Source organism: Urocitellus parryii, chromosome 3, assembly GCF_045843805.1.
Source record: "Urocitellus parryii isolate mUroPar1 chromosome 3, mUroPar1.hap1, whole genome shotgun sequence".
In the NCBI taxonomy this organism is placed as follows: domain Eukaryota; kingdom Metazoa; phylum Chordata; class Mammalia; order Rodentia; family Sciuridae; genus Urocitellus; species Urocitellus parryii.
The window spans coordinates 112919494-112944983 of record NC_135533.1 but is presented as its reverse complement, the minus strand read 5'-3'; the positions used below and the strand labels follow the sequence as shown (position 1 = coordinate 112944983).

The 25490-nt window shown below is 40.1% G+C and overlaps 1 protein-coding gene across 1 annotated transcript in view; it reads right to left on the bottom strand.

Moving 5' to 3' along the window:
• The window catches only part of Ttc28 (tetratricopeptide repeat domain 28), a 595992-nt gene that overhangs the window by 258244 nt on the left and 312258 nt on the right, over positions 1 to 25490 (bottom strand). The window contains exons 3-5 of the mRNA XM_026412187.2: positions 12690 to 12837; positions 1746 to 2018; positions 664 to 794 (exon numbers count right to left, since the gene is read on the bottom strand). Coding sequence (XP_026267972.2) covers positions 664 to 794; positions 1746 to 2018; positions 12690 to 12837 — 552 coding nt within the window. The remainder of the gene's footprint in view (positions 1 to 663; positions 795 to 1745; positions 2019 to 12689; positions 12838 to 25490) is intronic.

The window sequence follows — 25490 nt, the reverse complement described above, 5'->3', positions numbered from 1 at the left end:
ACTGTACTAGGCGCATCACATGTTTCACGTACAGCCCGACCATAACCGTGAGTGGGATTAGCAAAATACCCCTCACTACCTGAATAAGAAAACAGAGGAGAGAGAAGGAGGTAAGTAACCACTTCCCAAGACCCCTCAGCCAGCAAGGACCGGAGCCAGGCGCACAGCGGGGTCTACTGATTTCAGACCCATCCTCTATCCAAGAAGAGAAGAAGTGCAGGTCCCTGTCATCACATCACTGTAATAATATTTATCATTACAGTTCAGGTCAATCAATAAACTTACTATGTTTCCATACTGCAAGAATTGCAGTGATACCTCCAATAAAGCATATTTGCTTCTTACAACTTAATGAGAATGTCACAATGTATAGCTTTTTGCTAATTTTATGTGTCCACCCCATGGCACATTTGAAGAGAATAAGAACAACGCATCTGACTGAGCTATGAAGTCCTGAGGACAGGGACAAGTTCTTATGTATCTGTATACACCCAAGACCAAAGTGCAGTAGACATCCAACACCTGATGGTCAAGGAAAGGAAGAACCAATGATGATCAAGTTCAGAAAGAAATATTTTAAGGTACATGAAACATTTCTTGCATAGATAAAAACAAGTCATGTTGTTTAAAAAAAAAAAAATTCATCCACAGGTGAACTCCTACCTCCCGATCCTTGAGTTTCATGGCGAGCACCAGCTGATGCCGGTGGCTGGTGAGAGCCTCCCGGTAGTTTCCTTTGGAGAAGAATGCAGAGCCCAGGTTCCCATGAGCCCGGCATTCTCCTGTCTGGTCACCTGAATTGGTTTAAAAAAAAAAAAGGATAAAATTTCTCTAAGTTATAGCATTATTTGTAAAATATAATGGTCATCTTGATTTAAGAGGCACAGATTTAGTAGCTCAGATTTCATTTCCCTTTCTCCTTTTAGAAAAGGACTTGCCTCTTCCACAAGACCCTATATGGGAAGTTAACGTTCTAGAACTTAAAGCTCTGGACAACTGTTATCATTATTGTAACTTACAACCATAGGCAGGCACTTAGCTGTCCTGGAAATGAGAGGTCACAGACCTCCACATAAACCAGCTGCTGTTTAAATCTCCTCATTTCTCTGCTAATGACCTTTGATTCTGAACAATTATCAGCTTGTTGGTTCAGTCATCTGACTCCAAACCTACATAATCTACTGCTTCTTTACAAGTACCCTGATGGTAGATTCGCCATATCCTTGCTCTTCCTGCAATCTTATAAGTCCTTGAGTAATCGTCACAATGACCCATTATAGTCATAAGCCAGACTCATCTTACAAGTGAGGCACAAAGAGGTTAGTAAGCTTATCCAAAGTCACACAGCTAGTAAATATCAGAGCACTAAACCCAGCAGTCTGGCTCCAGAGTACATGCTCTTACCTTCTAAACCATACTATCTCCTTTAACAAAATGAAGCATTCTTGTGGAGGTAAAAATTAGAATTAAGACAAAAGATTTACACACCAATACCATCATTTGGATATTAAATTTGTGAGCACAAATCTCTGGGGAAGGCAATGAATCTGTTAATCAACATCTCTTGGCCCTTTGGGAGCCTCAGTACCTTGTCATGTGAGAAGCCCTAAAGTCATGACTACTCTAAAACGGAATGTTCTAGAGACACCCCCACTATTCACGGTCAGTGCTGTCCCCATGCCTGCCAGGCTCATCAGCCTTGCTTCCCTTCTGTGCTGAAATAAAGGAGAGAAGCGCGACTCTACCTAAGGTCTTGGCTACGTCCAAGTCCTGCTGCATGTATCCAGTGCTCTTCTCTGTGTTCCCGAGAGACCAGTACGCGCTGCTCAGGGCAGAGAAAACGGAGCCCCTCAGCTTGAGGCTGCAGGTGCCAATCTTCAGAGCGGCTTCTAGGACAACCACAGAGGCCCCATGGTGGCCGGCCGTCAGGAGCTCCTGCCCAACCACAGACACGACCACAAAGGGACTCTTGTCCAGTTTCATTTTCTGAAGTTGCTGATAAGTGGGTTCCAGGGAGTCTGAAGAAAAAGAAAACAAAGAGAACCCAGGACAATACACAAAAAGATCTTTTCCAGTGCCCTCTAGAAACACACGCTTAGGACCCAGTTCAAGTGCAACCCTCCAATCTGTGAGCAGGTGCCCCTCACTGACTACTCGGCCATGAGACTGGAAGCACCCGCGGGCCCTGCAGCTTCCTTCTCCTGGCTGTGACACGTGTTGCCACGCCCCTCTTCTCTCTGGGCCCGTCTGCCATCCTGGTGGCCACTTTCCCACCCCCTTCTTTTCTGGGCACTAGGAGCGCATCTTCAAGCCCCGCCTCCACTGCAAGCCCCCCAGCTCCTCCAGCCGCACTAATTCTTATATCTAAGCTTCTTTTGGTCTTTAGGGTTAGCATTGCACAATGTGCCCATTAATTATTTAAAAATTGTTCCACGAATGTCAATTTTTGAAATATTTTCCCAGGTAGTCTGAGGACCACATTTGAAGTGTTAGAATAACTTGAGCAAGTGGTACAACACTGGCATGCGATTTTAAAAACTACCCCTGAGCCAGGCGCGGTGGCACACCCTGTGATCCCAGCAGCTCAGGACACTGAGGCAGGAGGATCCAGGTTCACAGCCAGCCTCAGCAACTTAGTGAGGGCCAAAGCAACTCAGTGAGACCCTGTCTGTAAATAAAATATAAAAGAGGGCTGGGGTGTGGTTCAGTAGTTAAGCACCCCTGGGCTCAGTCCCTAGTACCAAACAAACAAACAAACAAAAATCTCCCCCCACACACACATAGCGAAAGTCCCTAACTAATCTGATAAACATTTATTAAACTTGAATTTGAATAACTGACTAATAAAACCTGCCCTTATTTTTTCCTAGAAGAATCGATAAAGGAAGCTCTACCAACAAAAGCCAATCACTCTCACTGGTGACCCAATGTCCACTGCTGCTCTGAGGTCAGTCTGCCCAAATAAAAAATTACCAAACAAGACCACAAAGAAATCATCTGTGTTTACTAAAGTAAGATAGAAGATAAAATTACTGTTGATCTCATTTTATTTTCACATGCTGTCTGTGAAGGACATAGATTAAAGGTGACAAGCACAGGGATTCTCTCCATCTGAGGCTGGGTTTGAGTGCAGATGACCTCCATGCTCCTTCTCCCCTGGCTCCCTTTTGATTTTTCTTTAAAGGCAATTACAAAGCTATTAACTATTGCCCTGTAAGGAGAAGGCACTCACAGCCATTTGTTGTTAGCTTTCCTGAAAAACTACCTCACATTAGCTGTTTCAGTAAACAGGTAAAAAACTATAAGAGGATGGGTCTCTTTAAATCTTGAATCTCCTAGCCAACAGTACTGCATTAAAATGTAATTTTTACAATTTATGACTTCTCAACTCTCCACTAAGGGGCTCTCGCCTGAATCAACATTACCACGGAAACCTTGAAACTTACTGGTGCCTAAAGCATTTTTTCCCTTCAATCAGATCACTAAACAGAGAACAAAGAACATTTTTACACCTGTCAGGATGCAAGCAGTGCACAGTACCCGTAAACAGCAGCTAACCAACAGGGTTAGGCACAAACGCAGGAACCAGGAATTACTAGAACAGAACAATACCACACTGAGATGCCAGGAGCAGAATTTTGGTGATGCCTGCTGATGAATTTGGCAGCAATGATGGTCACAGCAGCCTCCCACTGGCCAATAACAAACATGATTGATTTTTAGGGCTAAAAGACTTAAAATACCCTCATCTGGGCTGGGGCTCAGTGGTGGAGCGCTTACCTGGCATGTGTGAGGCCCTGGGTTCAATCCTCAGTACCACATAAAAATAAATAAATAAAATAAAAGTCCATTGACAACTAAGAAATTTTTTTTTAACCCTCATTTTAGAAATGAGGAATCTGAGCTTTCTTTATCTTTTTTTTTTTTTTTTTTGGTTGTTTTTTGTTTGGGGTTTGTTTGTTTCATACCAGGGATTGAACTCAGGGGCACTTAACCACTGAGCCATATACTCAGACCTTTGTATTTTTTGAGACAGGGTCTCCCTAAATTGCTTAGGGCCTCAGTGAGTTGCTGAGGCTGGCCTTGAATTCGTAATCCTCCTGCCTCAGCCTCCTGAGCTGCTGGGATTACAGGTGTGCACCATCAAGCCCAGAACCATTTGTTTGTTTTTATTTTTTTCCTGAATTGGGGATTAAAGTCACAGGCACTTTGGCACTAAGCTACATCTTCAGTCCTTTTTATTTTTTATTTTGAGGTAGGGTTTCACTAAGTTGCTAAGGCTGGCCTTGAATTTGCAATACTCCTGTTTCAGCCCTCAGCGTCTCTGGGATCACAGGCTTATGACCCCACACTAGATTAAGGATCAGAGATTTTACAATATCCACCCAAGGTCAGATAGCTTGGAAAATATCCAAGAAAAGAACCCATTACAGTGCTTAAGCCCAGACTCTGAAACTTATACCAGGCAAGATTCCAGTGTGGTGGCTGATGCCTGTAATCCCAGTGGCTCTGAGGCTGGGGCTGGAGGATTTTGAGTTCAAAGCCAGCCTCAGCAATTTAGTGAGGAACTAAGCAACTTAGTGAGACTGTGTCTCTAAATAAAATATAAAAAGGACTGGGGATGTGGCTCAGTGGTTAAGTGCCCCGAGTTCAATCCCCAGTACAAAAAAAAAAAAAAAAAAAAAGATCCTTTTTTAAAAAATTTATTTATTCATTCTAATTAGTTTTACATGACAGCAGAATGGATTCCAATTCATAGTACAAATATAGAGCACAATTTTTCATGTCTCTGGTTGTACACAAAGTAGAGTCACACCATTTGTATCTTCTTAAATACTTAAGATAATGATATCCATCTCATTCCACCATCTTTCCTACCCCATGTCCCCTCCTTGCTCCTCCCTCCCCTTTTCCCTATCTAAATTTCCTCCCATGCTCCCCACCCCCATCCCTATTATGGATCAGCATCCACATACCAGAGAAAATATTCAGCATTTGATTTTGGGGACTGGCTTACTTCATTTAGCATAATATTCTCCTCCATCCATTTACCTTCAAATGCCAGGATTTTATTCTCTATTAATGCTGAGTAATATTCCATTATGTATATATACCACAGTTTCTTTATCCAGTCATCTATTGAAGGGCATCTAGGTGGGTTCCACAGTTTAGCTATTGTGAATTGAGCTGCTATAAACATTGATGTGGCTGTGTCCCTGTGCTGTTTTTAAGTCCTTTGAGTATAAAACGAGGAGTGGGATGGCTGGGTCAAATGGTGATTCCATTCCAAGTTTTCCATACTGCTTTCCATATTGGTTGCACCAATTTGCAGTCTTACCAGCAACGTATGAGTGTACTTTCCCCCCCACATCCTCACCAATTCTTGTTATTGTTTGTATTCTTAACAGCTGCCATTCTGACTGGAGTGAAATGAAATCTTAGAGAAGTTTTGATTTGCATTTCTCTAATTGATAGAGAAGTTGAACATTTTTTCATATATTTGTTGATTGATTGTATATCATCTTCTGAGAAGTGTCTGTTCATTTCCTTGACCCATTGATGATTGATTGGGTTATTTGTTTTGTTTGGTGTTAAGATTTTTGAGTTCTTTATATATCCTAGAGATTAGTGCTCTAACTGATGTGCATGCAGTAAAAATTTGCTCTCTATTCACCTCACTGATTGTTTCTTTTCTGAGAAGAAGCTTTTAAGTTTGAATCCATCCCACTCATTGAATCTTGATTCTATTTCTTGCACTATAGGAGTCTTATTAAGGAAGTCGGGACCTAATCCAATATGATGAAGATTTGGACCTACTTTTTCTTCTATTAGGTGCAGGGTTCTGAACCTTCTGATCCACTTTGAGTTGAGTTTTATGAATGATAACAGAGGTTTAATTTCATTTTGCTACATATGGATTTCTAGTTTCCCCAGCACCATTTGTTGAAGAGGCTATCTTTTCTCCAATATATGTATTTGGTGCCTTTGTCTAATATGAGATAACTGTATTTATGAGGGTTTGTCTCTGTATCCTCTATTCTGTACCATTGGTCTACAAGTCTATTTTGTACCAATACCATGCTGCATTTGTTACTACTGCTCTGTAGGATAGTTAAGGTTTGGTATAGGGATGATACCTGCTTCACTCTTCTTGCTTAGTCACTAGCAACAGAAACCAGTCTTGGCTGGTTTTAGTAGAAGAGAAATGCCCTGAGCAACTGAGTATTGGGAAAGGTGAAAATCCACACCTCCAAACCCACAGTCAAAATCATACCACAAAAGCTGCCCACTGAAGGCAACATAACCGCCACGCCACCACTCAACACAGGATGCCACAGCTGCAATGCTGCCCCTACACTGATCACCACCCTGGGAAAATGGACATTGCTCTTGCCACCCACCAGCACCAGAAATTATTCTTTCTTCTTTGAACTTTCTGCTCTTAATTCAATGGTGGTGAAAATTAGGATTTGATGCTTTCAGCTCTTATGGTAGAAAGCAGGAAGCAGAAGTATAAAATGGGGAATTCCTAAAATATAGGAAGATTGTTCAAACACCGACAGCCCACAAAGACACTTTGCTTCATTTGGAGATATTTTTCCCATAGCAACCATGGCTACGTTAGAAAAAGACCCACCTAATTAAGCCTCTAAAAACTGTACAACAGAAGTAGAAAGAAGAGAACCTTACAACAGCTAAAAGGAGTCTTAAAAGAGAAAGAAATCTTTAATTGTGCAAGTTTCCATGAGATGAAATGAAATTGAAGAAATGAGAAGAGATCAGATCCCCACTTGTAGAGAATACATGCACATTAAAGGATAAACGCCAGTGTGGAGGGAACCCTAAAGCTGACAGGAAGGGGGGTTAGCAGGGGCAACTGGAAAGCTTCCTGGAAGCAGAATTGATTTCTTGAAGAAAGGGCAGGACCCAGACAGGTCTTTGCTTTTCAAGAGCCAAACAGTGCAATGGGGGCTGGAGCTGGAGCTCAGGGGAAGAGCGCTTGCCTGGCACATGTGAGGCCCTGGGTCCAATCCTCAGCACCATATAAAAATAAATAAATGAAATGAAGGTACTGTGTCCATCTACAACTAAAAAATATTTTTTAAAAAAGTTGCAAAGGATTTGTCCTAACCAGAGGCACCAGGAGAAGATGGGTGCACAGGAAGCAGAGTGCTAAGCAGGCCAGCCGAGTTGACCAGAGGACACCTGTCAGGGAAGGAGACTGAGGTGGAAGGGTGGAGAAAACACTGAGTTATGGACGAAGAGATGGGAATTTCAAAGCCACACAGCCTCAGCCTCCTCACTTTGTCAAATGTAGTAGACAAATCTATACATGTGCACATGTACATAAGTGGATACACAGATGCGTATGTGTGCACCTGTGCATGGGTACAGACATGGACACAGAATTGTCCATTTCACTGTGTGTAAATTTTCAAAAAATTTTAATGTCAAATTTCTTTGTTTTTGGCTGTAATTGTCTCATTGGTCCATATTCACTAATCAGAAACTCTAATTAGCAGTTGTACGTGTTTTTTGTTGTTGCTGTTGTTTGGAGTATTGGGGATTGAACCCTGGGCTTTGCACATGGTAGAAAGGTGCTCTACCACTGAGCTACACCCCCAGTCCTGAAAATGCTCATAAGCTTTTTGCTGTGTGTTTCTGAGACAGGCTTGCTACATTGCCTAGGCCAGTCAGTCTCCAACTCCTGGCCCTGGCTAGTCTCCTGCCTCAGCCTGCCTAGCAGGCTCTCTGTGCACACCAGCACACCTGGCTAGTTGTACATGCTTCTGATGAAAAAGAGATGGTGAGATGATTTTTTTAAATGTATAGATGATCTCTAAGATTCTTTGCAACTCTATTATTCTAATGCCTGTTCCAGGGTAAAGTTGAGTGTTTAGAAAAGAGACTAACTTTGTGATTTTTGTCAGGCTAGATACAACAGAGATTTGGAGTCTACAGCTATTAAGATGTTTTTCTTTCTAGAATCTATGCATAATACATGAAACAGTCAAGGTCAAACCAGCTCCATAAGAACAAAAAGGCCCTTCCCAATACTGATTGATTCACGGGTATGGGTTTTTGAAATGTAAAGGCTTTCAGAGTTTAAGGTAAACAAAGTCACGTTTCCTGACACGTGAAGAGCTTATAGGGATGTATACAGGCCAACAAAACAACACTCTGAGCTGAGAGACATGTGATCCTCATTACTTCTGAGGTGCACATTCACTCACGTATTAACATTTCTGAATTTGGGATTCTGTATCCTGAACTTAAGGGTGCCTCACGATGGTTTGCCACTACATCTGAATAGGTCTAAAAGATCTCTTTCAATATATACAAATAAAAAGTGAGAAGAAAGGACCTTGCCAGCATTTAATCATCAGTGTCTTCTTCTTTCTTGGTAATATATAAATTAATGAGACAGCTTCCAAGCCAGAGTTCTTAGAACCGGTAGAAGGTGCTATGTGATCCTAAAGGGAAGGTATGGGGAGGCTCCTCAGAGGAAGCAATGTCTGCAGGAAACAGGACATAATGGAAAACACAGTGTTTTTCAAGAACAGCAGGGGGTTAGCTGGGATACCTGGAGAGGAGAATAAAAGGGAGCAAGCTGTCTCATGCTCAGGCCTGAGAGAACTTCTCAGCGAATGTTCATATGCAGAACTTGGTGTACTGGGAAGTGTTCCTTCTGCCACCACAACACAAGAGCAGGTTAACACTGCTGCTGCCTCCCCTCCTCAGTGAGACTCTGGACATCATCTGCAAAGCAGAAGGCCCCCTATAGAGCTGCCTTCGTAGGGCCTGGCCTGTGCTACCATCTACCTCTACAGAGGAGCACTGCGCACAGCCGGGCAGGGCCCTTGCTCAGCCAGTGGACTGGCAAACGGCAGTGCTGGAATTAGATCCCACCCTTGTTGGCTGGGAGGAAGCCTGAGTTTTTCACACAGCATTTCAAAAGTAGGCCTCCTGTGAAAGGTGCATCTAAAAGAGAGTCAGAGGGCAAGGGTCCACTGAGGGTGGACATCAGGCCAATAAAAGGTGAGCCCCGCTCAACCTGAGAGAAAAGTTTATGCATTCAACAGCCATTTTCTATGGGCATTTTATAAAAGCAGCTTCCTGGGATCCTCTAGAGCTGTTAGAAACACAACAGGTGACAGCCCATAAATGTAATAGCCTTTAGATCACTAAATTAACAAAAGGAGAGAAAATACACACAAGAGAACCCTCAGCAAGAAGCCGCCCTGCATCTTTAGAGGAACAAATAAAGGCAAACTCAATCTCGCTTTCTAATTGTCTTATTAAATCCACGGTCCGCAGCAGTAGTGTGCTACAGCCTCCAGCTCTGCTTAAACATCGACCAGATCCTGTGACCTGAAACTGCTGAAGGACCAGCTAAGAAGAAATGGAAAATGTCAAAGGGTAAGTTGAGAAATCATCTGAGTACCAGTTTATATCTCTACTTACTTTTATATTTCTGTTAATGATTTAAGAGAAATTCATTGTATACCATACTGTAACCAAATGCACAAAGAGAAATAGTTAAACTGACAGCCAGTTTGTGAATATAAGTCACACTATAAAAATAAAGCAGATTTAATTCACTGAGAAATATGGGAAATAATAACAATAAATTAAGCTAGTTTTCATATAGATAAATATAGTATTTGTATAAATATAGCAAACAGAGTATATTAATATAAATTGGTTCCACCTTAACAAAAATGAAATCTTAAAACTTCCAGACAGACCCACCATAGAAACACTGTGTTGGTCATGGAAGTTCTGTTTGCTTTTATAATCTCCTGGACTAGGGAGTTTTCTCTGATGCATTCAAGAATTACAAAACAGCCGGGCATGGTGGCATACTCCTCCAATCCCAGTGGCTTGGGAGGCTGAGGTGGAAGGGTCGAGAGTTCAAAACCAGCCTCAGCAATTTAGCAAAACCCTATGTCTAAATAAAAATATAAAAAGGGGAAGGGATGTGGTTCAGTGGTGGAGCATCCCTTGGTTCAATCCCCAGTACAAAAAAAAAAAAAAAAAAAGAATTACAAAATAAAAACAATTCATACAACAGAAAAGACCTACCTATGAAGTGTCCAGATCCCTTAGCCATGTGACATTGGGGAAAACTTATAAAGATGCAGGAAGGTGGGCTGTGTCTATAGCTCAGTTGGTAGAGCGCTCTCCTAGCACATGTGAGGCACCATATTAAAAAAAAAATGAGATAAAGGTATTGTGTGTTCATCTACTATAAATTTTTTTTAAAGATGCAGGAAGGTAAAATAAATGGTGGGTAAATAAACCAGCAGCAGGTGATGATAGATTTTGTAAATTACAATCACATGACAAAAAAGAGGTCATTAAGATGTCAGATGTCCAGTAGAAGAGAGGAAGAGCAACGGGGAGGGACTGGCGGTGGGAAAGGAAGCACTGGGGACTGAAATGGAGCATATTACATTCCATGTGTGTGTGATTAGGCCAAATGAACCCCACTACCATGTATAACTGCGATGACTAATAAAAACAGTTTTAAAAAGATATAGGATGATGTGCAGAACAGCAGTGTGCAAAGCAACAGCCTATAAAATGTTAAGAGAAGCCCACCTGGAGTAGATACAGTGGTAAAGGCAACGCTAAAAATAAACCAGATAAATTAAATTGCCTTAAGGGAAGAGGAGAAAATATTGAAGCGCTCCAGGCACCTGTAAGAAGCAGCCTTCTCCAGGGTCAGCCTTAGGTCACTCACTGTAAGACACAAAGAAGTGGCACAGAAAACCCTAAGGGTGACAGCAGCTCTGAGCTATTTTTCTCAGTGCAGGGAAGGTTTCCTTACAGTTATCTAAACAAATTGCTTCAAAGAAAAAACTATAAGTTTGATTCTGCTGATAGCAACACATTCACTCTAATATTCTAAGGCAGCAGCACAAACACCTGAATAAAGAAGTGATATCCTCATGAACTAAATAAAATATCCCATGTATATTCTTTGTGGGGGATTTAAGGAGAGGATGGGAAAATGTTAGAAAAAAATATATAAGAGAGACAGGTTGGTTTTTGTTGTCAGTCCCTCCCCTCCCCACCCCCAGCCCTAAAGCTCCAAAGCGCATCTGCTCTGAGTCAGAGTTTATTAACAGCAGGTCCCACGGTGGGAGAAGCCATTAGGTTCCTGCAGCAAAGACTTGGCTCTGTATGGCTTATAAAGTTGCATGAAGGGAGGTTTTCTTACCACATTTTTTTCTAAAGCACAAAATCCCTAACTTTCAGGAAAAAGATGTTTTACAGATATGAATCGTCCAGAGACCATACGAGCAGCATTGAGTCCATCACACTTTTATTTAACACATATTTTGAGCCAAGTACGATAGTAGTCAGTATAATAAAACCATCTAATGCTACATTTCAAATCTAGATAAAATGTCAAATTATACTACCATTGAAATTTTTAGGTTTATTCTCCCATATGAAAAATTCAAAAGTGCATCATTTTTGAGTCAAAATCAGAGTTCTGCTTGACATAACCTAATTAGGGTCAGGCATTAGCTGCCTTCTGTATGCCATGACTATGCCTTAGTGACTCCGTTGCCACTTAAAGACAACAACTGGTACACGCTTTCAGTCAAATATTCCCAACAGCTCATTCCTCAAAAATCAATGTTCCCAGGCTGGGGGTGTTGCTCAGTAAAGGTAAAGCACTTGCCTAGCATGAGCAAGGCCTTAGGTTCGATCCCAGCAACGCAAAGAAAAAAGAAAAAAACAAAAAATCAATGTTCCTCAAAATGAAGCCAATCTATTTGGGGCCAGAAAGCTACTCTAACCTTTACAGTACCATTTTCATTCCATTTGCTTGTTTTTCCAGAATACTGGTTACAATAAAGTAGAAAAAATAACAGGGAAAAATAAATGTAAACTATAGTGTCTATTCATCTTGTTTTGCTCTCTCTGCTTTTTTTTTTTTTTTACACAATACCTTTATTTTTATTTGTTTTTATTTTTATGTGGTGCTGAGGATTGAACCCAGGGCCTCGCACGTGCTTGGAGACCACTCTAGTGCTGAGCCACAGCCTCAGCCCCTCTCTCCTTTTAATTCAACATAATCTCTTATTGCTCCTCTGGAAAATATTAGATACCACCTCTCGTTAGGTACACATTCTCTTTTAGGAAACAAAAGAATGTCTAATATCTTCAGTTATTTATTTCTAGAAGGTATATTGGTTCATCTGAAGAAATCAATTTACTATTAGAGGCATTGTGGTTTAGAATTACAGAATCTCAGAACTACAAAAAATAAAAAAGGAAATTATTTAAAGAACCATAAACTCTGGAGAAGTGGTCAACTCATGGTCATGTAGTTAGTAAATGAAAAATTGAAGAATATATTCCATGTCCAGGCCAGTGGTCTTCCATACTCTTCTGCCTCATTAACGTCAATGACTGGCAGTGTGTCTTGATCTTCCTTTGTGTAAGATGTCAGATCTTAGCCAATCTGAGACCACCCTTTTGTCCCACCATCCTGGGGATTGAACCTAGGCCCTGGCCCAGGCTAGGCAATCGCTCTACCACTGAGCCACACTCCCAGCCCATTCAGTTTTATATCTTATCAATTTCCTGTCCCTGAGCCTAAAGTCTTAGAAGGTTACAAATGTTTAACTTCAAATTAAGGTCAGACCAAGTACTTTCATCATATTTACCTCTCATGGGAGATTTCATGGCGGCTTCTACCATCCCCACCAGAAGCTGGAGGCTCTTGGGGTCTTGAGCCAGTCCAGATGCGAAGGCTGCCAGGGCATCGGCATGACGTCCAAGGTACTGGAGGGCAACACCCTGTCGGAAGTATGCCTGGAAACAGAGGAGGACAATGCGAGTTACCCAGCGGGGCTGACTGGGGTTCTTCAGTAGAATAAACAGGTCAGCAGAACCAAAGTGGATGGCCTCGGTCCAAAAAGAAGACAGGCGGTTGGTAACCAAATGAATGGAGTTCTTCTAAGATCATCAAATGTGAGCATCCCCACTTTCAGAACTTTCATTCTTTTTACTTTTGGGACACTCTTTTTTTTTCTGGGGGGTGCTGGGGAGAACTCAGGGGCACTGGACCACTAAGCCACATCCCCAGCCCTGTTTTGTATTTTATTTAGGGACAGGGTCTCACTGAATTGCTTAGCACCTCACTGATGCTGAGGCTGACTCTGACCTCAGGATCCTCCTGCCTCAGTCTCCCCAGCCGCTGAGATGACAGGCAAGTACCACTGCGCCCAGCTGGGACACTTCTTAATTTTATCACATTCCTTGGCATTTACCACCATACTAAAAAATATATTTAAAAAATCTTCTATGCCATCTTTAATTCCATAAGCCCCTGAAGGAGAGTTCTTTATCTCTTTCCAAAGTATCTGGTACAGTGCATAATAAGTAAGAGAGAAATTCAACTTATTTTGAATTTTCTCCCTTCTGTAATTAAAAGCAAAAATATCAATTTGTGATTTCTATTAAGATAATTTTAATAATGAGTAACATAACATGCTTATGTACTTTTTAAAAAATATTTTTGTTACTGTTAATAGACCTTTATTTCATTCATTTATTTATATGTGGTGCTAAGAATCAAACCCAGTGCCTCACACATGCTAGGCAAGCGCTCTGCCTCTGAGCCACAACTCCAGCCCCTGCTTATGTATTTTTAACGTTGTGTTTCAGATGCAGTATTTAAAAAATTACTTAAAATATATGTTTTTCAAAAATCAACTTAAAGTGGATCAAGGAAGTAGGCATTAGACCAGAGACCCTGCCCCTGATAGAAGAAAGTGTAGGCTCAACTCTCCATCATGTCAGCTTAGGAACTAACTTGACAAGACTCCTAAAGCACAAGAAGTAAAATCAAGAGTCAATGAACACACGGGATCAAACTAAAAAGCTCCTTCACAGCAAAGAAAACAATCAAGAATGAGAAGAAAGAGTCTACAGAATGGGAGAAAATCTTTGCCACCTGCACCTAAGAAAGAGTATTAATCTCCAGGATATAAAAACAACTCAAAAAACTTAAAAAACACACACATTTTTAAAAAAACAACCTAATCATGTGGCCACATCAGTATTTATAGCAGCTCAATTTACAAAATGGGAAACCCAGGTACTTCACAGAAGAAAAAATAAAAATGGTCAACAAATATATAAAAATGGTCTAGCAATTAGAGAAATGCAAATTAAAACTCACTCCAGTCAGAATGGCAACAATCAAGAAGACAAGTAACAATAAATGTTGCCGAGGATGTTGGGGAAAAAGCACACTCATAGATTGCTGGTGAGTCTACAAATTGGTGCAACCACTCTGGAAAGCAGTATGGAGATTCCTCAGAAAACTTGGAATTGGACCACCATTTGACTCGGTTATCCCACCCCTCAGCATATACTCAAAGGACTTAAAATCATCATCCTACAGTGATGTGGCCACATCAGTATTTATAGCAGCTCAATTTGCAAAAGTCAAGCTATGGAGGCAACTTAGGTGCCCTTCAACAGATGAATGGATAAAGAAAAATGTACATATATATAAGGGACTCAGCCATAAAAAAGAGTGATTTTATGACTTTTGCCGTTAAATGGATGGATCTGGAGACTATCATGGAGACAAAATAAGCCAGTCCCCAAAAAAACCAAAGGTTGAATGTTCTCTCTGATATGTTGATGCTAACACTCAGTAAGAAGGAGAGGGAAAAATAGAAGTTCATTGTATTAGACAAAGGGGAATGAAGGGAAGGGAGGAGGATGAGAAATAGGAAAGACTAAAGAATGAATCAGACACAACTTTCCTATGTACATATATGAATACATGACCAGTGTAACTTATCATGTACAACCACAAGAATGGGATCCTAATTAGAATAGTCATACTCCATGTATGTAGAATATATCAAAATACATGCTACTGTCATGTATATTTAAAAAGAACAAAATTTTAAAAATCACGTAGGAGCATAAAAGGAAAAAAAAATGTGTGCTTTGCTTAAAAAAGGTTTTTGTCCGCTGTATCTTTTAACTGGATTAGTTTTAAAACTAGTATAATCATCTGTGATGATAGTAAAACATTCCCCTTTATAGATAACTGAAGAAAGGATGAGTTAAGAAAATATTTAAACTGAGAATTTAAATATTTGAATTTTAGAATAGTTTTAAAAAACTGCAGTTTGTGGCCAGGCACAGTGGTGCACCCCTGTAACCCCAGCAGCTCAGGAGGCTGAGGCAGAAGGATTGCAAGTTCCAAGCCATCCTCAGCAAAAGCGAGGTGCTAAGCAACTCAGTGAGACCCTGTCTCTAAATAAAATACAAAATAGGGCTGGGGATGTGGCTCAGTGGTTGAGTGCCCCGACTTCAATCCCTGGTACTCCAAAAAAGAAAAGAAACTGCAGTTTGTTTTCAAGTACACAGAGTAAAACCAAGTATATGGACAACATGTTATAGTATGTAACCAGCAAAGGGCCTTGTACCCAATTAAATAATGCATTAAAATGACATATTATTAATGCATTCATTGCTTATATGACAACATCTGCTTCTAAAATAGTTGGCTTCCTATTCCTTCTAAACATTCTTACAATACTGTTTATGACATAAACTTAACCTTTTCAGTCCAACATACTTAAGACATTTTCACTATTTGTACTCATGGAATCTAAATGAAGTTTCAAACTCTTAAAACTACTACTCAGTAAGCTTAGCATATAATTTTACATCACATGTACACACAACACAGAGAATAAGAGAGTAAGGACCTTTCATGTTTGCAAAATTTATTTACTTATTCCATTTTTATAACAATACTTTAAGCAAGAGAATGCCATTCAGGGCTCCCATTAAGAAGCAATCCATAAACGCAATGAATACTCAAATTATTACAGGCTATTCAGGCCTCTGTTAGTTAAAACTATCAGCAGCTGTTAAAACTCAGACCCCAGAAAGACAATAACCTGTAAATGCACTTTCATTACTAATTCATAAGATCAGTTGGTTTCCCTGGTCTCAGCCTTTGTTTTAATCTTTAATGTGTTTACAGACATTTTTCATTTACCCGCTTCATTTCACATTTTAGGTGGTTTCTATAATCCCAAAAGTAATACACAGTATGTTCCAACTCAAAACAACTATAGTTTATATAAGTCTAGAAGTGTTCTATTAAAGCTTAACTAAAAATGTATATTTATATACATATGTACATATATTCATATATAAATATACCAAATGCCTATAAACTGATTACTATTTACAGAACAAGACAAATGGTATCTGTAGTGATTGATTTTATGTAGGATGTTCTATTAGAAACACAAAAAGTCTTAAATTAGTCTCAATTTTGATGATTTCTTGCATTTGTAAAATAAAGTTTTACACATGTCCTACTTCACTGAGATAGCAGCTGATTTCTCTGTCTGCCAAGTATCACCACTGAAAGGGAGATTTACCTACCCCTAAGGGGTTAGCAGAGTTCACTGTCAAATCACATTCTGGTCTCAAGTTCACACAGCAGCATGTTTTATTTTCTTAGGACACTCAGAAATTTGGACAATAAGAGACAAGAGAAGACCATGTCTTCCACAATCTTGGATTCCCTTTCTTCAGGAAAGATTTCTAAAGGTTTTCCTATGCCCTTCCTGGATTCCCCAATCCAGCTTCAGAAGAGCTCAGCTGTTTCCCCTTAAGGATCTGACAAGCCCCACTCCAGACTCCATGGAGCTCTCCCAGCTATCCCCACGCTTTATTCATTATATGCACAAACAAACGTTGAATAAAATTACTTGTCTGTATTTGAGTGAGAGATACACCACTGGAATTCAAGTTGTTGCTGATAAAACCTAGATTGTGGGTTACGGTGATAGAATAAGTGAACTTAGTACAGTAGCTGACACAGAGTAACTACTTGATTAAATGAGCTATTTTCATTATTAGTTATCTTGATGAGAACACGTAATTTTAGACTAACAGAATATAAAGGGATTCCAATAAATACTTTCAGTATTCAATCCTATCATTGCTTCATTTATTTCTTCTCTTGCTCCAACCAGGGAGAGAAACGACATAATTAGCAACCAGGAAACTACAGAATCAAGACCCCTCATTGTTAAAAGGCTTTCAGACAAATCTAAACCACTTCACTAAAAGTCACTGGTGTTATCAAGTCTTGGGAGACAGAGAAGCCACCAGGATCCTCTGCCAGCTTCCTCCAAAGTCAAGGTTAAGATGTGCTGAGATTGACAGCTGTTTATCAGAGCTTCAAGAGAACTGTCATGACATCCTCCAGCCAATCAGCTCCCCACCTACTGGTTCCTGCTATTAATGTGGTTCTTGCCATCACAGCTTTCACAGGAAGCCACTTCATGGGGAGAAGGGCAAATGTTGACAGCAGATGCAGCATGCCAAAGGAAACTGGAGCCTTTGAGGCAGGACTGAATACCTGGTGCCCGGTCAACCTCAGAATCCTACCACACACACCACATGTGGGCACTGGTAATGTCACAGAGGGAGAAGGAAGAACAACATGGTTTAACTACTGAGAATACCTGTACCCTGAGAACAGCAGTTCTCAATTGAAACCTCAGCCTGAAAGAAGATGTTTACAGAGAGCAGGTGATACTCCAGACTAAATGTGGGATACCTAGTCCTGCAAGTGTCCTGTGGTCATTGGTTTATTTTTGTTGTTCTTGTTCACCAAAAAGAAACCGCAGTGATTATTCTGCATGCCCCTAGTGACCTTACAAATAAAAGAAGGCAATTGATTATGAGAATAAGTTTCCATTCCTTTCTTCCTCCCTTCAATTGCCATTCCCTAAAATCTCCCATGCCAGGCACTCTAACATACAGGACAAAGAAACAAAAGGCAGGACTCGCACCCTCACGGTGCTCACAGTCTAGAGGGGAAGAATATAAAACCTATAAATGTCTTGACTGCCAGCTGCAGTAAATTCTAACTAATAGTAACTGTTGCTGTAATATTTCAGCAGTAACAAAAATGTAGTGATGACTAAAGTATTTACAGCCTCTTGTTAAAATTGTTAGTATTATTAGCATTTGCTTTTTATTAAGTGGATGTCCCCAGGGTTGAAGTAAAAACCCTCAAAGACGAAACATTTACAGCTGTAAACTAGGCACCTCACCAGTACCCTGGAAATAGTGCAGGACCTTTAAGTCTTCACTCCTAACACTCCATTGACTTCAGAATGTCACTAAACCCAGTGACAACCTAACTCTCTACTCTCCCCTGGTCCACTGAACCATAAGGCAAACTACTCTGCACAGGGACACAGGCAGACCAAACATGTAACTCTATATACAATGTGGAATCATCTTAACTATACTTATTGTTAAGGGTGTGTATTCATATGAACAATGAATAATCTGCTACTTAGTGCCAGCATTTACAGATTATCTGCCTTTTGATTTGGATTTAATCTGCACTTTCAGATGTTTTACTTAAATATTCACAACCTGCATTTTACACTTGGAATTTCAACTTTTTTTATATATCTTCCAGAGAAGAATTCTCTCTAATTAGAAGACTGTGGTATAGCTGTAGGCAGCGTAAACTTTCCTCATTATTACCAGCTTTTTCTGATAATGTTTTAAATCACATGACTTTTTAACTAAATTTTCCCTTATTATCTTATTTTTTAAATGAATAGAAATGGAGAAAATATATATGCTGATTCTAGTTTTTGAAAAGCAGCAGCATTGCTTTGTAATTTAACACAAGTGGGGTCAAAAATGAAAATGATTATAGGATGTCAAAACCAGGAAACCTTTGGCATCACTGTATGCACACAAACAACAACGCTCAATTGTGATGGCAAAGGATAAAATTAGAGAGTAGGTGAAAAATGACTTTAAAAAGAAAGGCATGATTTGAGATTGTATTTTTAGTTCTCTGGGATTAACACTCCTCACTTGCTGAACATACGTCTCCCATTTGATATTTGCATATTTAGTATTTTACACAGTTAACTTTCATATACTTTTTCAGGAATGCATTATGTGAGTAAATAAAAGACTGCTTGCATTACATGAAACAGATGCTAATCATGAGCAAACTGTAAATATACACATATTAGCTACCATGAAAGTTGTTATTTTTTACATATTATATATGTAGTGTGTCTCCTGTAGCCAGTGAGCACTTGAAATGTGGCTGATGTGACTAAGAAACTAAATTTTAAGTTTTATTTTGATTACATAATTTAAAGAGCCACAGTGGCCAGTAGGTACTGTATTTGATAGTGTAATGGAGAGTTTGGTCTTCCTGTAACAATTAGCCTATGAACACATATCTAAATGGGAAGAAACTGAAAAGGTAACAAGTGAAATAACTGCAGAACATCTCATCTGGAGCCACACACATTAGTCCCAAGACAGCTTTGGTAAAAGAGGAAGAACATCTAAGGCTGAAGGGGACCCTGACCTAGTCACTCCATAGCCATACATCTCTGACCAGGTCACTTGATCTCACCAAATCTTATGTTTCATTTCCACATACAGCAAGGATGCTAACATGACCTCAGTGGGTTGTGATGATGGCTGCTAACTGATGTGAAATGGAAGACACAAAGGCAGCACTTCACAAGTACTCAGCTGAGCCTAGTGTCTCACTGTGTCACTTGCAGTTGGGCATTTGCTATTTGGTCAGGTGGCCCATCTGCTTCCCAGCTTACACATTATAAATTGTCTTTTCTTTTTATTTATTTATTCTAATTTGTTTTACATGACAGCAGAATGCATTTCAATTCATAGTACACATATAGAACACAATTTTTCATGTCTCTGGTTGTACACAAAGTAGAGTCACACCATTTGTATCTTCATACATGTACCCACTGGGTAATGATGTCCATCTCATTCCACCATCTTTCCTACCCCCATAACTCCCCCCTGCCCCTCCCTCCCCTTTGCCCTATCTAGAGTTCCTCCATTCTTCCCATGCTCCCCCCCCCACCGTCTATCCCCATTATGGATCAGCATCCACATATCAGAGAAAACATTCAGCATTTGTTTTTTGGGATTGACTTACTTCATTTAGCATAATATTCTCCTCCACCCATTTACCTTCAAATGCCAGGATTTTATTCTCTTGTAACGATGAGTAATACTCCATTATGTATATATACCACAGTTTCTTTATCCAGTCATCTACTGAAGGGCATCTAGGTTGGTTCCACAGTTTAGCTATTGTGAATTGAGCTGCTATAAACATTAATATGGATGTGTCCTTGTAGTATGCTGTTTTTAAGTCCTTTGGGTATAAATTGAAGAGAGGGATAGCTGGGTCAAATGGTAGTTCCATTCCAAGTTTTCCAAGGAATCTCCATACTGCTTTCCAGATTGGCTGCACCAGTTTGCAGTCCCACCAGCAGTGTATGAGTGTGCCTTTTCCTCCACATCCTCACCAACACTTGTTGTTGTTTGTATTCTTAATAGCTGCCATTCTGACTGGAGTAAGATGAAATCTTAAGAATAGTTTTGTACAAATCGCCTTTTCTAAAATGGACCAGGGGCTGACAAAATTAAGCACAAGAAATTAATGATCATGATGATCACCTTGAGTCACTGAGGACATAGTTCATGTATATATGTCACCATCTGTTTCACAGTAGATGATACATTTGAAATAAATTTCTCAACCAAAATTGTTTTTGAAATGTTTACACTCTGTTGATTGAGAAGGCTTCAATGACATAGTAAGTTTATTATTTGGAACAAACATTAAACTCAAGTTAAATAAGGTACTTTGGCCTGGATGGAAAAGAAGGAAAGGGCTGGTGGAAAGTATGAGACCAAAAATCTATCTGTAGGAATATGAAGCTCTCTTTCCTTTCAGAGACTTTACCCTGATACACTAATTATTAGAATTATTACAGGGTTTTTCTGAGGCCCAAACCTGACACAAATTTTAGCATTAAAAGGAACCCAGTACTGCCATATCAATATGTTATCCTGTTTTACTCCATATATGTAGTTATTTATTTTCCAAACCTTTCTAAGTTCTAGTTTATTGAACAGCTATTCTAGGCAGACACAGAGCTGGGTTCTTTCCATAGTTTATCAATGGCCCTTATACCACCCTCAAGAAGTTCTGATGACGACCATTGCAAAAGAGAAGGTTATGAAATGTACCCCAAATCACACAACTATGAAGTGACACAATCCTGCTGGCAATCCTCTCTCCTTCCACTATCCCACAGTACCTCTTTGATAAAAGAACTAATGGTGTGCAATTAACCTCTAACCCAGCTTTCTGTGTGGGAATTCTTATACTTGTAAAATTCAACCTATAGAGGCAAAAATGAAGGAAAATCAGAAATGACACAGAAAATTTATGAACATGAATATTTAATCTCTATTCCATTAGCAACCGTTGATTGTAGAACAATTTTTAATGAATTGGATGGAGGGAAAATTCATTTCATTAACCTTTCATATAAATGTATTATTATTGAACCAAACAGGCCACTGTACTTGCAACTCAGTTCGATGTTAATTAGATTACAGGCATGAGGCTTTAAATCAAAGGGAAACAAAAGGAGCCATCAGCAAGCTTCTCAGCCAAGCCTTGCCTGCTTGCTGGCTGGCTACAATACAATTTGCTGCGCTTCTTTTATCTTCTGATATTTTCAAGTGAGTTTTCTCTTGCTTCTATTTGCTGACACTTTATATTAAAAATTAAATAAAATAAAACCTTGAGAATCAGCAGAGAACACATTCTTCCTGTGGCAATGTGTTTTACCTGCCCAGCTGGGAGTAATCATTCCTCCTTCTTCTATTTCTTACTTTTTTTTTTTTTTTGTACTGGTCTGTCTTATTGTATGCCGAAAGCACATGTAAGAGATCGGGGGCTATTTTAGAAAACACTGTTATTTAGTTTGGAACCCAGAGTCAGAGGACCAAATGGCCTAAACAGAATGTTCTAACCAAATCTGCAGCTGTGAATTGTTTTTCTGTTCAGTGTTGGCTTTTGGTATGTTCAGAATCAATTTCTAAAGGAAATCTGCTCTCAGTTCTCATTGTTTCATATCATATCAGCCATTTCTTTTCCCCAAATTAGTTATAAACAAATTGTTTCAAAAGTGTTACTAAGGTGACACACTTATGAGAAAATTTAATCATATTTTAAAAAGGATTCAGAAATTTGATAAGAAATTAAAGATGAAATGCCAACCAGGAGTTAAACAACTAAGTAGGTGTCACTTTCTAGCACTGGAGACATTCCCAAAGTTAGAGTTCATGTCAGATTATAAAGTGTGCCTACATCATCTGGAGTTTCTCTTCTAAACTTTAAAAATAAACAATGAAAGAAGTCTGCAGCCCCTCGAGCCACGGTTCTGAACTTTCCATATCTCATGCTCTCTTTCTGTGGGTGTGGCATAGGAAGCGTGTAATGTCACGCCAAGAAGAAAACCAGGGAATTTCCTGAACATGCTCCAAGAAATCATCTGGTTTCAGCATGAGTTCTGTGCCCTTGCCCTACCAATCTTCCCTCCACCCCAGAACACGGAGAACGTGTGCTTCCACACACACGTCTGGTTCTGGGGAATGCAGTAAGACCAGAAGCAAAATGGAAAAACCGAATGGTGGGCCCAGAACAGCAGATTAGGAAACACACTGACGCCAACCACGTGAGAATTAAAGCAGCCTGATTCTCACTGTTGAAAAAAAACATGGCATCGTGCCTACCATAATGTAGCTATACCCAAACCATACCAGATTAGTGAAATCCACTCCTTCAGAAGCAGTCTATGAAAAGCATATGCATCGGTGCTGTACAGTGGGGTCATAGGTGCGATGTGTGAGGCTTCCTTGGGCAGATGAAAGTCTACCATGGTGGTTTACCCTTTGGGTCGACTCTGACTACCAACTCTTACTTTTTTATTCAAATTCTAATCCATAGCATTGTACCAGGGAGAAGCACAAAGCCACCCATCTTCTACAATGTCAAAGTTACTTAGTTTGGGGGTCAGAATATTTTTTAATAAATGAACTTTATTTTTGGAGCAGTTTTAGATTCATAGTGAAACTGAGCAGTAAGGACAGAGAGTTCCTGCAAACCACTTCTTGCTCACGCACGACCATCCTGCACCACAGTGGAACATTCCTTATCATCTGGGGAGAAATATTTTTATATAAAAATGACAGAACAAAATGAAAAGCTCACACAATATTTGAAAAGAGAAAATATAAAGAAATGCTCATCTCCACTCCTCCCCAACCCCAATCCTTTCTGACTTTAGGTATTTGGGAAACATAGTTTGAGAAATGCTGCCTACACCACTAGCAACCATAGCTTTATTAACTGCTTCCATTGCTACCAGCAGTAAGATCCCCAGGGCAGGTGTATGTGGGAGAGGGACCTGAACAGGGTGGCAGGAGCAACCTGAGAGGGCAAGGCTGAAAGGAAAACATGTATGCCTAAAAACACTTGCAGGAAGAATTCCCTAGAGTTTTTCCAAATGGTAAACTTCCCAACCTACCTCTTTCCCAACTTTTTCCACCAAATACAATGAACTATACCCTCAGGGCGTCTTTCTGAAGGGTAAACCAGCAACAGAGTTCCTGTTTGGTTTTAGTTTTTTGTTTTGTTTTTCTCTCTCATCTGTTTTCACCCAGCTTGACTCCAAAGACAGGCATTTCTTGAGTGCATTGAAGGGTACCAAGAAAAGCCTTCTCCTTTTGGTCAGAGAAAGGGGACTCCTACGGGTCAGGAGGAATGGAGAAAGCCCTGTGATTTTAAAATCTCTGTCCACTCTCTCCCAGCCCACACCTCAGGCAGGCAGCGGTGGCTGCTGGGCAGGGGCCTGCAGTTCCAAGTAAGAGGACCTCCTCACTGGCCCATGCAGCTGTGGTCTCAAGAGTGCAGGGTGCACTCCAGTGCCTTTCCCGCCCTCTCTGTCCCCCTCACTGCTGGATGTAGTCACAGGATCACAGGGCAGCACAGGGAACTGGAGTCCTAGCTGCTGGTGGAAGACTGGGAAGGGGCAAGTAGAGAGCTGGAAAGTGTCAAGAGAGGACCTAAAGAGGGAGCTCAGGAAAGTCATCCCATACAGTGCCCAGAGAACACACCACAGGCGTTGAGCACTAAGCTACAGGAGAGACCAGCACTCAGTCCCCGAGAGGCCAGCACATGAAGATCAGGACCGAGTACAGCAATGCATTTCTGAAAACAAGACATTGGAACTAAAGTCCACTGAGTAGGAACTGGACCTTGTAGGCTGAACCTAGCCAGGTCAAGTATTAAAACAAGCGAAATAATAACTACATTCTTCTTAAACTGTAAATAAGATGTAGAGACTCATAAGAAAATACCAAAACATCCAAAATATAAACCACAATTACTTGACCTATGAAGAGCTAGAGAAAATCTCAACTCACAGGAGATCAGACAATTAACATATAAATGCAGAGAAGACATAGAGATGAACACGATCACAAGATTTTAAAGTGGTTATTACAACCGTGCTCCAATAATAGGGGCAAATGCTCTTATGCAAACTGCAAGAAACACTCAAGAGAGAAAGAAAAGATACCGAAAAAAATTCTAACATCAAAACATAACAGGATGGGGCTGGGGCTGGGCTCAGTGGTAGAGCACTGTGCAGCATGTGGGAGGCTCTGGGGTTTATTTTCAGCACCACATAGAAATAAATAAACAATAAAGTCCATCGACTACTAAAAATAAAATAAAACAAAAACATAACAGGTTGGATAAAATATTATGGGATGGGCTTAGCAGCAGGATGAAGATGACAGAGAAAGGAAAGAGAGAAGACTGATGGAGCAAGAAAATTTTAAATAAATTATGACTAAAATTTTCCTGCATTTTCATGAAACCTAAAGATGCAAGGAACTCAGCAAACCCCAAACAGGATGAACCCACAGAAGTGCATGCCAAGCCAATCTACAGTCCAACTAGTGAAGCTGAAGATAAAGAAAAAGAATTTGAAAGCAACCACAGAAAAAGACACATTTACAAAGAAGGGGAAAATAACTCAAATGATCAAATGATTGTTTTTTTTAAAGTATTTTTAGTTGTTTATAGATCTTTATTTTATCTATTTGTATGCAGTGCTGAGAATCGAACCCCATGCTCCACACAAGCCAGGCAAGTGAGCTACCGCCCCAGCCCAGCCTTTGTGTGTGTGTGTGTGTGTGTGTGTGTGTGTGTGTGTGTGTGTGTTTTAAAGAAAGCACAGAGGCAGTAGAAAAGTATTTTTGAGTTGCTGAAAGCACTGTCACCCAGGAATACTACATCCAGTGATAGCATCCTCTGGGAATCATGATGGAATAAAGACATGAGATGAATGAAGATTAAGGGAATAAGAAGACCTGCTACAAAAGAAATGCTAAGAAAGGACTTCAGACACAAGAGAAATACTAGAGGAAAAGATGGCAATGCAGGAAGTCTAAATAAAACAAACAGATGGCAAAAAAACTTTCAAAAGAGATAATATATGCCCATTTACAGC